Source organism: Neoarius graeffei, chromosome 6 (genome assembly GCF_027579695.1).
Source record: "Neoarius graeffei isolate fNeoGra1 chromosome 6, fNeoGra1.pri, whole genome shotgun sequence".
NCBI lineage: Eukaryota > Metazoa > Chordata > Actinopteri > Siluriformes > Ariidae > Neoarius > Neoarius graeffei.
The window spans coordinates 75,782,185-75,796,600 of NC_083574.1; the positions used below are offsets into that span (position 1 = coordinate 75,782,185).

At 45.3% G+C, this 14,416-nt stretch overlaps 1 protein-coding gene across 5 annotated transcripts in view; it reads left to right on the forward strand.

Annotated features, from left to right (window-relative positions):
- The window catches only part of si (sucrase-isomaltase), a 484,577-nt gene that overhangs the window by 159,119 nt on the left and 311,042 nt on the right, over positions 1–14,416 (forward strand). For all 5 annotated transcript variants that reach the window (XR_009654900.1, XR_009654901.1, XM_060924052.1 and 2 more), the window contains one exon: positions 5,451–5,568. Coding sequence is in view for 3 of the 5 variants with exons in the window: in XM_060924052.1 (XP_060780035.1) it covers positions 5,451–5,568 (118 nt within the window). In the remaining 2 variants the exon portion in view is untranslated. The remainder of the gene's footprint in view (positions 1–5,450; positions 5,569–14,416) is intronic.

Genomic DNA, 14,416 nt, shown 5'->3' on the forward strand with positions numbered 1-14,416 from the left:
TACGCAATCATGTTACTGACCTGTTGACAATGAACCACATTAGGTTGTTTGTTTTTCTTTTTTTTCATTACACAACTTTTTCAGTCTTTTATTGCCCCTGTCCCAACTTTTCTGAAACATGTTGCTGACATCAAATTCAAAATGAGCATATATATTTTAAAAAATAATAAAATTTCTCAGTTTCAACATTTGATTTGTTGTCTTTGTACAATTTTCAATGAAATATAGGGTTTCCATGATTTGCAAATTATGACACTGTTTTTATTTACGGTTTACACAGCATCCCAACTTTTTTGGAATTGGGGTTTTGTGTGTGTGTGTGTGTGTGTGTGTGTCATATATATATATATATATATATATATATATATATACACACCCACACCCACACAGTGGTGCTTAAAAGTTTGTGAATCCTTTAGAATTTTCTATATTTCTGCATAAATATGACCTAAAACATCATCAGATTTTCACACAAGTCCTAAAAATAGATAAAGAGAACCCAGTTAAACAAATGAGACAAAAATATTATACTTGGTCATTTATTTCATCTCATCTCATCTCATCTTATCTCATTATCTCTAGCCGCTTTATCCTGTTCTACAGGGTTGCAGGCAAGCAGGAGCCTATCCCAGCTGACTACAGGCGAAAGGCGGGGTACACCCTGGACAAGTCGCCAGGTCATCACAGGGCTGACACATAGACACAGACAACCATTCACACTCACATTCACACCTACGGTCAATTTAGAGTCACCAGTTAACCTAACCTGCATGTCTTTGGACTGTGGGGGAAACCGGAGCACCAGGAGGAAACCCATGCAGACATGGGGAGAACATGCAAACTCCACACAGAAAGGCCCTCGCCAGCCACGGGGCTCGAACCCAGACCTTCTTGCTGTGAGGCAACAGCGCTAACCACTACACCACCGTGCCGCCCGGTCATTTATTTATTGAGGAAAATGATGCAATATTACATATCTGTGAGTGGCAAAAGTATATGAACCTCTAGGATTAGCAGTTAATTTGAAGGTGAAATTAGAGTCAGGTGTTTTCAATCAATGGGATGACAATCAAGTGTGAGTGGGCACACTGTTTTATTTAAAGAACAGGGATCTATCAAAGTCTGATCTTCACAACACATGTTTATGGAAGTGTATCATGGCACGAACAAAGGAGATTCCTGAGGAGCTCAAAAAAAGCATTGGTGATGCTCATCAGGCTGGAAAAGGTTACAAAACCATCTCTAAAGAGTTTGGACTCCACCAATCCACAGTCAGACAGATTGTGTGCAAATGGAGAAAATTCAAGACCATTGCCACCCTCCCCAGGAGTGGTTGACCAACAAAGATCACTCCAAGAGCAAGGCATGTAATAGTCAGCGAGGTCACAAAGGACTCCAGGGTAACTTCTAAGCAACTGATGGCCTCTCTCACATTGGCTAATGTTAATGTTCATTAGTTCACCATCAGGAGAACACTGAATAACAATGATGTTCATGGCAGGGTTGCAAGGAGAAAGCTACTGCTCTCCAAAAAGAGCATTGCTGCTCATCTGCAGTTTGTTAAAGATCACATGGACAAGCCAGAAGGCTATTGGAAAAATGTTTTGTGGATGGATGAGACCAAAATAGAACTTTTTGGTTTAAATGAGAAGCGTTATGTTTGGAGAAAGGAAATCATTGCATTCCAGCATAAGAACCTTATCCCATCTGTGAAACATGATGGTGGTAGTATCATGGTTTGGGCCTGTTTTGCTGCATCTGGGCCAGGACAGCTTGCCATCATTGATGGAACAATGAATTCTGAATTATACCAGCGAATTCTAAAGGAAAATGTCAGGACATCTGTCCATGAACTGAATCTCAAGAGAAGGTTGGTCATGCAGCAAGACAACAACCCTAAGCACACAAGTTGTTCTACCAAAGAATGGTTAAAGAAGAATAAAGTGAATGTTTTGGAATGGCCAAGTCAAAGTCCTGACCTTAATCCAGTCAAAATGTTGTGGAAGGACCTGAAGCAAGCAGTTCATGTGAGGAAACCCACCAACATCCCAGAGTTGAAGCTGTTCTGTCCAGTGGAATGGGCTAAATTTCCTCCAAGCCAATGTGCAGGACTGATCAACAGTTACCGGAAACGTTTAGTTGCAGTTATTGCTGCACAAGGGGGTCACACCAGATACTGAAAGCAAAGGTTCATATACTTTTGCCACTCACAGATATGTAATATTGGATCATTTTCCTCAATAAATAAATCTCATCTCATCTCATTATCTCTAGCCGCTTTATCCTTCTACAGGGTCGCAGGCAAGCTGGAGCCTATCCCAGCTGACTATGGGCGAAAGGCGGGGTACACCCTGGACAAGTCGCCAGGTCATCACAGGGCTGACACATAGACACAGACAACCATTCACACTCACAGTCACACCTACGGTCAATTTAGAGTCACCAGTTAACCTAACCTGCATGTCTTTGGACTGTGGGGGAAACCGGAGCACCCAGAGGAAACCATGCAGACATGGGGAGAACATGCAAACTCCGCACAGAAAGGCCCTCGCCGGCCACGGGGCTCGAACCCAGACCTTCTTGCTGTGAGGCGACAGCGCTAACCACTACACCACCGTGCCCCCCTCAATAAATAAATGACCAAGTATAATTTTTTGTCTGATTTGTTTAACTGGGTTCTCTTTATCTGCTTTTAGGATTTGTGTGAAAATCTGATGATGGTTTAGGTCATATTTATGCAGAAATATAGACAATTCTAAAGGGTTCACAAACTTTTAAGCACCACTGTAATTGAAAAAATGCTTGAAACATTTTAGTTTGTGTAAGGCAGGGGTGTCCAAACTGATCCATAAAGGGCCGTGTGGCTGCAGGTTTTCATTCCAGCCATGCAGCAGCACACCTGATTTGGCTTATTCAATCAACTGACACACCCACCCTTTAATCAAGGGTGGGTGTGGCTGCAAGTATTTGACTGTGTGAAGACAGTTCAGTTGATTGAATGAGCCAAGTCAGGTGTGCTGCTGCATGGCTGGAATGAAAACCTGCAGCGACATGGCCCTTTATGGATCAGTTTGGACAGCCCTGGTGTAAGGAGTCTATAATATTTTAAATTTTCAATTTATTAAATAACTGATTGAAAATATTGAATTTTTTCATGATATTCTAATTGTTTAATATATAAATTTAAAGTAGCTGCAGGATTTCCTGGAATGTACTGGTTGTTCCCTACATGTCACAACAATCAATTGTATTCTTCATATGTCTGAATTGTGGGGTTGTGTAGCAAGACAACAGCCTTTACTCACAAAGAAAAACATCCAAGCCTTGCTAAACTTTGCAAAAAGGTAAATCCAGTCTCCTCAAACCATGTGGGCACATGTATTATGGTCTGATGAGATCAAGGTTTAATTATTTGGCCACAATTCCAAATGGAATGTTTGGTTCAAAAATAACACAGCACACAATCAAAAGAACATCATACCTACAGTCAAGCATTGTGGAGGCAGCATCGTGCTTTGGGGCTGCTTTTCTTCAGCTGGAACTGGGGCATTAGTCAAGGTTGGTGGAATCATGAATAGCTCCAAATATCAGTCTATTTTGGTGCAAAACCTTCAAGCATCTGCTAGGAAACTGAAGATGAAGAGGAGTTTCACCTTCCATCATGGCAATGACCCAAAGCATACATCTAAATCAACAAAGCAGTGGCTTCACCAACAAAGGATCAATGTTCTGGAATGGCCCAGCCAGAGCCCAGACATTAATCAAATTGAAAATATGTGGGGTGACATGAAGAGAGCTGTGCACAGGAGATGCCCTCACAGTTTGACAGATCTGGTAAATTTTTGGAAGGTGTGGACAAAAATTGCTAAGTCCAGATGTGCCAAACTGATAGACTCTTACCCATAAAGACTGACTGCTGTAATAAAATCAAAAGTTGCTTCAATTAAGTCATAGTTTAATAGTGTGCACAATGATGCAACCAGTTTTTTGTATGATTTTCTCTTTTCCTTTTTTTCACTAAACATTTTCTAGTTTATTTTCACCTTTTCCATATAGATTTCAGTTTTGCAAGAAAGGTGGAATAAGTTCTGACAGCATTTATCTTGGTTTAATTTTTTTTATACACACACACACACACAAAAAAAAAAAAAAAAAATACCCTTACCATTTTAGCAGGGTTGTGTAGACTTTTTTATATCAACTGTAAGCACTCTGTTTTGTTGGGCATTGCAGACTTTCTCAAAAGTGTGAAAAAAAATCATCAATGGCTCCCTGGGTGCTTGTCATTTAATTCAGGATTGAGGACATTTTGACAACATTCTGAGAAAGAAATTCCAGTTTGATGTTTGAGCTTGGAGCTGTGTTTCTCTTTTATTCTTTGAAATGCTGAAACAAATACATAATCAAATAATTGAATGAGGTCATAATTCATCTTGTGATACATCTTGTATTTTGTTTAATTTGACATGTTAACCTGTTTTATTGAATATTTTTTTCGAAAAGTGAATGGAGAATTGAATTTTACTTCCAGAAGTAAGTCTATGGAAAAAAGTTGTCAATGTTGAGCTCTATTTGCATTATGTTAATGGCATTTAGCAGATGCTCTTATCCAGAGTGATGTACAACATACTCAGAGCAGCCTGGAGAGCAGTTAGAGGTTTGGTGCATTGCTCAAGGGCACTTCAGCCATTCTTGCTGGTTGAGGGAATCAAACCATGACCTTTTGATCCCAAAGCTGCTTCTCTAACCATTAGGCCATGCCTTCTTATTTGGAACTTAATGAATGAATGGTGCCTTTCCATTTACCTTCAACAATTTTTTTTTTCGATTATACAATTTTGGCTTGGGCGAAACTGTATGATAAATATATGTTTGGATTTAGTTAAATTGGTTAGAACAGGATGATAATAAATTGCATACTACCCGTGACACTTCTGGATACTCAAGAATTATTAAATCTAGGAAATATGCTTGGATGAACTGGACAGTATGCATTTACCATTTTACAGTCCAGTTCTCTCTCTCTCTCTCTCTCTCGCTCTCTCTGTCTCCTCTGCTTAGCATCTTTCCCCAAGTCATACATCTCATAAACTGTTTGAAAATCCTCATATAAAATTGAAATATGTACGAATATCCTGTTGACAAACATGTGAACACACACACACTTGTCTTAAAATCTGTGATAAAACCTTCCATTGACAATTATTAATGCTGCTTATTAATGCTATGTCTGCACTTAAATTTAACCTTATCCTCAGGAACCACAAGGATGTTTAATGTAAAAAATAATAAATAAATAAATAAATAAATAAATAAATAAATAGTCTGTTTTTGAAAAAAAGTCCACAAAAGGTCAAAATTGTCCTTCTGGGGACATTTGGCTTCCACCATGATATAAAGATTGTATATTCTGTTCCAGGATATCATGTGTTGTGTCTCTCTCTCTCTAGACATCCTTGATAATTTGATGTACAGTAAGACTTTGTGTATGGAAGCACAGCAAGCCTGGGGTAACCACTACGATGTTCACAGTCTTTATGGATATTCCATGGTGCTGGCGACAGAAGCGTAAGTCCTTCAATGTGTCTCATATATCCCACCCCATAATGGCTAGATGACTGGGTCTGAGCATGTCCAAAATGGCACATCTTGTGGGGTGTTCCTGATATACAGTGGTTCTTGAAAGTTTGTGAACCCTTTAGAATTTTCTATATTTCTGCATAAATATGACCTAAAGCACCATTAGAGTTTCACACAAGTCTGGGCCTGTTTTGCTACATCTGGGCCAGGACGGCTTGCCATCATTGATGGAATAATGAATTCTGAATTATACCTGTTAGGGTTTTGTTGGATTCAAACCCAGGTCGTTGGTGTGATAATCCAGCAAACCCCCACTAGGCCACCAGGGGGATGACTCTAGTGCAGAGGCATGAGGCGAAAGTAGAGTATTAAAAAAAAGTTTATTTACACTATTTACAATCCAATGGAAAAAACAAAAAGAAAATCCAAAAGCTCAGAAGATAAACCAAAATAAAAATATCCAAAGGTAAAATGTCCAAAAACAAAAGGAAAGGCAAAATGCTGAACGCTCAGAAGATCAAAAAGGTACAAAGTCCAAAGAAAGCAAAAATAACAAAAACACAAGGGCACAGGCAAGATACGTGGGACAGAGGAAACTAGCACTAGACAGCATAGCATAAAGACTCCGTGACAAGGGAACAAACAGGGGGATATTTATACACAAACTAATTAAGGAACAGGGCGGGGCAGGAAACAGGCAATCAAGACAAACACAAAACACAGTGGCGGCCTCTAGAGGTCAAAACAAACATGACAAGATAAACATAACAGCGGCCTCTAGAGGCCAAAACAGTCCCAGTCCTAACAGCCCCCCCCAGGAGCGTCTCCTGACGTTCCCAGGGCGATCCGGATGGGCCGAATGGAAGTCCCGACAAAGTCCTTTATCTAAAATGTCCCGGGCGGGGACCCAACAGCGTTCCTCAGGGCCATAGCCCTCCCAGTCTACCAGATATTGAAGCCTGCCGCGGACCCGGCGGGAGTCAAGCAGGCGATGCACAGTGAACACAGTCTGACCCTGGAAGATGCGGGGGGGTGGGGGATTCCTAGGGGCAGGGGCATATGTGGACATCAGTACGGGCCGCAACAGGGAAACATGGAATGTGGGGTTGATCCTCAGAGTCCGGGGCAACTGGAGCCGGTAGGCAACAGGGTTCACCCTGTGCACCACCTTGAAAGGGCCAATGTAGTGAGGCGCAAGCTTGCGGTTATCCACCCGCAGCGGAAGGTCCTTAGTGGACAGCCAAACCCGCTGCCCAGGGCGGAAAGCGTGGGCAGGTCTTCTGTGGCGGTTGGCCTGAGTCTGGTTGGTTCTGGAGGTCTGGATGAGGGTCCTCCTGACCTTGCTCCAGGTCTTGTGACACCGTCTCACATATTGGTTGACTGAGGGCACCCCCGCGTCCTCCTCCTGGTCCGGGAACAGAGGTGGCTGGAACCCGAATTGGCACTGGAATGGCGACAGCTTGGTGGCTGATGACTACAGGGTGTTGTGGGCGTACTCTGCCCATGGCAGCCAGGTGCTCCACGATGTCGGGTTATCCATGGCCAGGCCTCGCAGGGTGGTTTCCAGGTCCTGGTTGAGCCTTTCCGTCTGGCCATTGGACTGTGGGTGGAACCCAGAGGAGAGGCTGGCAGTGGCTCCGATGAGCTTGCAGAACCCGTGCCACACTCGGGAGGAGAACTGGGGCCCCCAGTCAGAGACAATATCCTGTGGGAGACCAAAGACTCAGAAGACGTGATTGAACATTAGTTTAGCTGTTTCAAGGGCAGAAGGGAGCTTGCACAGTGGAATAAAGCGGCAGGCCTTGGAGAATCTGTCAACTATGACCAAAATGACAGTGTTACCTTGTGACTCAGGGAGACCCGTGATGAAGTCGACTGCCACGTGGGACCAGGGACGCCGGGGAATGGTCAGAGTATGCAGGAGGCCCTGGGGATGCTGTCGTGGGTTCTTGCTTCTGGTGCACACCTCGCAGGAAAGGATGAATGACCTTACTTCCTTCTCCATGCTTGGCCACCAGAAGCATCTTCTCAAAAAGTCCAGGGTCCTTCGAGCTCCCGGGTGGGCAGTGAGAGGGGACGAGTGACCCCACTGGAGAACCTTGGCCTGCGCTTGATGTGGGATGTACAAGAGGCCCGGTGGCCCCGTCCCAGGACCGGGGTCCTGGCGTTGGGCTCGTCGGACGGCCTCCTCAATACCCCAGCGGACAGGGGCCACAATCTGGGACACAGGGATAATAGGCCCAATTTCACTCTCCCTGTTGGTGGGAGCGAACAGCCTGGAAAGCGCGTCAGGTTTGGTGTTTTTGGAGCCAGGGCGGTATGATAGGGTAAAGTCGAACCGACTGAAAAACAAGGCCCACCTAGCCTGTCATGGATTGAGTCTCTTTGCTTGCTGGAGGTACTCCAGGTTCTTGTGGTCCGTCCAGACCAAAAATGGATGTTGCACTCCCTCCAGCCAGTGCCTCCACTCCTCAAGGGCCAGTTTAACTGCTAGCAGTTCTCGATCCCCCACGTCATACCGGGACTCCGCAGAACTCAGGCGGTGGGAGAAGTATGCGCAGGGGTGCAACCTTCCTTCCGAGCATTGAGAGAGGACCGCGCCGACACCGCTGTCCGAGGCATCTACCTCGACAATGAAGGGTTGTGAAGGGTCCGGGAGGACCAGAATGGATGCAGTGCAGAAGCGGTGCTTGAGGTCTTTGAACGCCTTTTCTGCCTGAGGAGACCAGACATACGATCCACCTGTCCCTTTGGTGAGGTCCGATATGGGCGCTGCTACAGAACTAAAGTTCCTGATAAACTTGCGGTAGACGTTCGCAAATCCTAAGAACTGCTGAACCTCTTTGACGGACTTGGGGGTGGGCCAGTCCCAGACGGCCAGGGTCTTGGCTGGATCCATCTGGAGTTGGCCTGTCCGTACAATAAAACCCAGAAAGGAGACCTCGGGAACATGAAATTCGCATTTCTGGGCCTTAGTGAACAGATTGTTCTGTAGCAGCCTCTGGAGAACCTGGCGGACATGGTGGCGGTGCTCCTGCACGGTCTTGGAAAAGATTAGGATGTCATCAAGGTAGACAAAAATGTACTGGTTAATCATGTCCCTTAAGATGTCGTTGATTAGGGCCTGAAAAACAGCTGTGCGTTGGTGAGTCCGAAGGGCATCACCTAGTACTCGTAGTGCCCAGACGGGGTGTTAAAGGCAGTCTTCCACTCGTCTCCCTGTCGGATATGGATGAGGTGGTATGCGTTACGTAAGTCCAATTTGGTCAAAACAGTGGTGCCTTGGAGCAGATCGAACGCTGTGGACATCAGTGGAAGGGGATAGCGGTTGTGTACAGTGATCTTGTTCAGACCCCTGTAATCAATACGTGGCCAGAGCCCCCCATCCTTCTTGCCGACAAAGAAGAAGCTGGCACCAGCGGGTGAGGTGGAGGGTCGAATGAACCCAGAGGCCAAGGCGTCCTTGATGTACTCCTCCATGGCCTTGTGTTCTGGCTGAGAGAGGGAAAACAGTCTGCCACGAGGAGGGGTAGTCCCAGGGAGCAAGTCGATGGCACAGTCGTAGGCACGGTGCGGAGGAAGAACGGCGGTCCTGCTCTTGCTGAAAACTTCCTTGAGATCCCAGTACTCTGTGGGAACTTGAGATAACTCGGTGAGATCAGGAGGCTCGGCAGAAGAGCTAGAGAGCAGACAAGAGGCATAGCAAGCAGGACCCCACTCCACAACCTGGCTAGTGACCCAGTCTATACGAGGGTTGTGGCGGGTGAGCCAAGGAAGACCTAGAATAACTGGGAACTCTGGTGAAGGAATCAGGTGCAGGGATATTTCTTCCTTGTGACCTTGAGACTGGAGGAAGACTGGAGAAGTTACTTGGGTGACTCTTCCGTCACCTAAGGCTTGGCCATCCAGGGCAGACACAGACAGTAGGACTTCAAGAGGAGCAGTCGGGACATTGATACTTTGGGCGAAGTGAACATCCATAAAGTTTCCAGCCGCCCCGGAATCTAACAAGGCTTGACAAGAGTGGACAGACTCACCCCAGGAGATGGAGACCGGGATGTAGACTCCTTGGCCAGGGAGTTCAGGAGAGAGGGTAGGCCCCGTCACAACCCTCCCTCGGCTGGACGGGGCTTGCCACAGTAGATGCAGCACTTGTCCCTCCTTCTGCGCTCCCTCTCAGCTGCGGAGAGACGAGTATGGCCAACTTGCATGGGCTCTGGACAGTCACTGGAGGAGGTAGACAGGCTCCAGGTCGAGGCAGTGAGGCCGGGGAAGCTCAGGACTCGGCGGCACTCTCTAATCCTGTTGTCAAGACGAGTAGAATGTGAGATCAGAGTTTAGTGGTCACTTGGGCATCTGATAGAGGCCAGGCCGTCTTTGATGGCGTCAGACAGACCATGGTGAAAGGGTGAAACCAGGGCTGCTTCGTTCCATCCGCTGACTGCTGCGAGCATCCCGAACGCGATGGCGTAGTCCGCGATGCTTCCTTCTTGCCGGATGGACATGAGCTTCCTGGCTGCGTCTTTACTGGTGTCTGCCTGATCAAAGACACGAAGCATCTCCTCCATAAACAACTTGAAATCAGAGCACTCAGGTCCCTGTCTCTGCTAAATGGCTGTTGCCCAAGCTCGTGCCTTACCAGCTACCAAGGTTATCACAAAGGCAATCTTGCGGCGATCCGTAGTGTAGGTGGTAGGCTGAAGCTCAAAGGTGAGTTAGCACTGGGTAAGGAACTCCCAGCACTCACCATGCTTGCCATCATACCTCTGTGGTGCAGGAAGGCTGGGTTCGCGAGGTGAAGGAGACAGCGTGGCGGGAGGCACTGGAGCGGGAGCAGATGGTGGAGCAGGAGCCGGATCAGGATGAGGAGATGCAGGCAGAGGAGTCAGCTGTGCCAGGGTTTTCCCAGTTTGCTGAAGCAGTACCTCGTGGCGAGCAAGGGCCTCATGTTGGCTCGTAAGTGTTCGTCCATGAGTGTCCATGGTAGCTCCAAAGTGTGTTAAAGAAGCCATAATTCCCTGAAGGTTAGCCAGTTAGACTGTTGAAGACGCCTTTGCTGAGTCGGTCATGACGGAGTCTTTCTGTTAGGGTTTTGCTGGGATTCGAACCCGGGTCGTTGGTGTGATAATCCAGCAAACCCCCATTAGGCCAAAGGGGATGACTCAAGTGCAGAGGCGTGAGGCGAAAGTAGAGTATCAAAAAAAAAGTTTATTTACACTATTTACAATCCAATGGGGGCGGCACGGTGGTGTAGTGGTTAGCGCTGTCACCTCACAGCAAGAAGGTCCTGGGTTCAAGCCCCGGGGCCGGCGAGGGCCTTTCTGTGTGGAGTTTGCATGTTCTCCCCGTGTCTGCATGGGTTTCCTCCGGGTGCTCCGGTTTCCCCCACAGTCCAAAGACATGCAGGTTAGGCTGATTGGTGGCTCTAAATTGACCGTAGGTGTGAATGTGAGTGTGAATGGTTGTCTGTGTCTATGTGTCAGCCCTGTGATGACCTGGCGACTTGTCCAGGGTGTACCCCGCCTTTCGCCCGTAGTCAGCTGGGATAGGCTCCAGCTTGCCTGCAACCCTGTAGAAGGATAAAGCGGCTAGAGATAATGAGATGAGAATGACAATCCAATGGAAAAAAAACAAAAAGAAAATCCAAAAGCTCAGAAGATAAACCAAAATAAAAATATCCAAAGGTAAAATGTCCAAAAACAAAAGGAAAGGCAAAATGCTGAGCGCTCAGAAGATCAAAAAGGTACAAAGTCCAAAGAAAGCAAAAATATCAAAAACACAAGGGCACAGGCAAGAGACGTGGGACAGAGGAAACTAGCACTAGACAGCATAGCATAAAGACTCCGTGACAAGGGAACAAACAGAGGGGTATTTATCCACAAACTAATTAAGGAACAGGGCGGGGCAGGAAACAGGCAATCAAGACAAACACAAAACACAGTGGTGGCCTCTAGAGGCCAAAACAAACATGACAAGATAAACATAACAGTGGCCTCTAGAGTACAAAACAGTCCCAGTCCTAACAATACCAGCGAATTCTAAAGGAAAATGTCAGGACATCTGTCCATGAACAGAATCTCAAGAGAAAGTGGGTCATGCAGCAAAACGACCATAAGTAAAAAAGTCGTTCTACCAAAGAATGATTAAAGAAGAATAAAGTTAATGTTTTGGAGTGGCCAAGTCAAAGTCCTGACCTTAATCAATCAAAATGTTGTGGAAGGACTTGAAGCAAGCAGTTCATGTGAGGAAACCCACCAACATCCCTGAGTTGAAGCTGTTCTGTATGGAGGAATGGGCTAAAATTCCTCCAAGCCGCTGTGCAGGACTGATCAACAGTTACCGGAAACCTTGGCAGTCTTGCTTCAAAGTTTGATAACCCTTTAGAATTTTCTATATTTCTGCATAAATATGACCAAAAACATCATCAGATTTTCACCTACGTCCTAAACGTAGATAAAGAGAACCCAGTTAAACAAATGAGACAAACATATTATACTTGGTCATTTATTTATTGAGGAAAATGATCCAATATTACATATCTGTGAGTGGCAAAAGTATGTGAACCTTTGTTTTCAGTATCTGGTGTGACCCTCTTGTGCAGCAATAACTGCAACTAAACATTTCTGGTAACTGTTGATCAATCCTGCACAGTGGCTTGGAGGAATTTTAGCCCATTCCTCCATACAGAACTGCTTCAACTCTGGGATGTTTCTCAGATGGATGTGGGTCTCATCCATCCACAAAACATTTTTCCAATAGCCTTCTGGCTTGTCTACGTTATGTTTAGCAAACTGCAGACGAGCAGCAATGTTCTTTTTGGAGAGCAGTGGCTTTCTCCTTGCAACCCTGCCATGCACACCATTGTTGTTCAGTGTTCTCCTGATGGTGGACTCATGAACATTAACATTAGCCAATGTGAGAGAGGCCTTCAGTTACTTAAAAGTTACCCTGGGGTCCTTTGTGACCTCGCCGACTATTACCGGTACACCCCTTGCTCTTGGAGTGATCTTTGTTGGTGAACCACTCCTGGGGAGGGTAACAATGGTCTTGAATTTCCTCCATTTGTACACAATCTGTCTGACTGTGGATTGGTAGAGTCCAAGCTCTTTAGAGATGGTTTTGTAACCTTTTTCACTTGATGAGCATAAACAACGCTTTTTCTGAGGTCCTCAGAAATTTCCATTGTTCGTGCCATGATACACTTCCACAAAAATGTGTTGTGAAGATCAGACTTTGAGAGATCCCTGTTCTTTAAATAAAACAGGGTGCCCACTCACACCTGATTGTAATGCCACTGATTGAAAACACCTGATTCTAATTTCACCTGCAAATTAACTGCTAATTTTTGCCACTCACAGATATGTAATATTGGATCATTTTCCTCAATAAATAAATGACCAAGTATAATTTTTTTTGTCTCATTTTTTTAACTGGGTTCTCTTTATCTGCTTTTAGGATTTGTGTGAAAATCTGATGATGTTTTAGGTCATGTTTATGCAGAAATATAGAAAATTCTAAAAGGTTCACAAACTTTCAAGCACCACTGTGTGTGTGTGTGTGTGTGTATATATATTGTTACACCAGCTGGCTCAAGGCAAGGCAACATGAAGGGAGACCACACCAAGTAGTATGTTCGATATATCGATATTTATTTAAATAATGAATGAACGTCAAAAATACATAAAGTAAAAGTGCAATGTGTTATAGTGTGAATACAAGTAAATTAACCAAACCAAAATGAAGGAGGAAGCCCTCTCTTGCCTTCTTGGGAGACCTTTTATAGGCCAAGCCCCCATTATCTGTAATCCTCCACACCTGGACCAGTCACCTATTGATTGCACCTTAAGCAACACATGGACCAGGGTGGAGCTAAAGACACCCCAAAACAGACAGGGTCGTGACACCCCCCTCCTTAAAATAGAGACACACCTCAGTGAGTCTCTACACAATTTAACTGAACAAAAAACTAAATATCCATATATAGAACATACACAACAGAGCACAGTGAAAACACCACAAAAACTTAAATCAGTCAAACTACAGTGACTGTGAAATATCCATCCACTTTCCACTGCCTTGCATCTCCCCATCCCAACCAATCAGCACACCTTGGCGCCAGGCAGCAATTTAAGACGGGCTGAAATAAGAGAAACACAGAACACACTGGATTATGACAGAGCAATCACACATCACAATGGGACCGCGACAAAGCGTCAGCCATGATGTTCTCCACCCCCCTAATATGACGGATATCCAAGTTATACGGCTGTAGAAACAACGCCCAACGCATAAGGCGCTGGTTGGGATTCTGCAACGAATGAAGAAACGTTAGCGGGTTATGGTCAGAATAGACCACCACGGGCCGTACTCCTCCCCCCACATAAACGTCAAAATGTTGCAATGCCCAAACCAAAGCTAACGCTTCCTTTTCTATAACCGAATAATTTACTTGATGATTATTGAATTTTCTGGAAAAGTAACAAACTGGGCGACGAATGCCACTGTCGTCAGACTGTAACAAAACCGCTCCAGCACCCATCTGACTAGCATCCACAAACAACTCGAAAGACATATCAAGCCGAGGGGCAGCAAGAACAGGCGCTGTGCTCAAAAGCAACTTCACATTCTCAAATGCAGACTGACATTCCGATGTCCACTCAAACTTAACGTCTTTCCTAAGCAGTGCAGTCAACGGAGCAACAATAGTGGAAAAATTCAAACAAAAACTGCGGTAATAACCCACCATACCCAAAAACCTCATTAACTCTTTCTTTGTGGTAGGTGGGGGAAATTCATCAATTGCTTGCACCTTGGCTCTAACTGGACAAACCTGCCC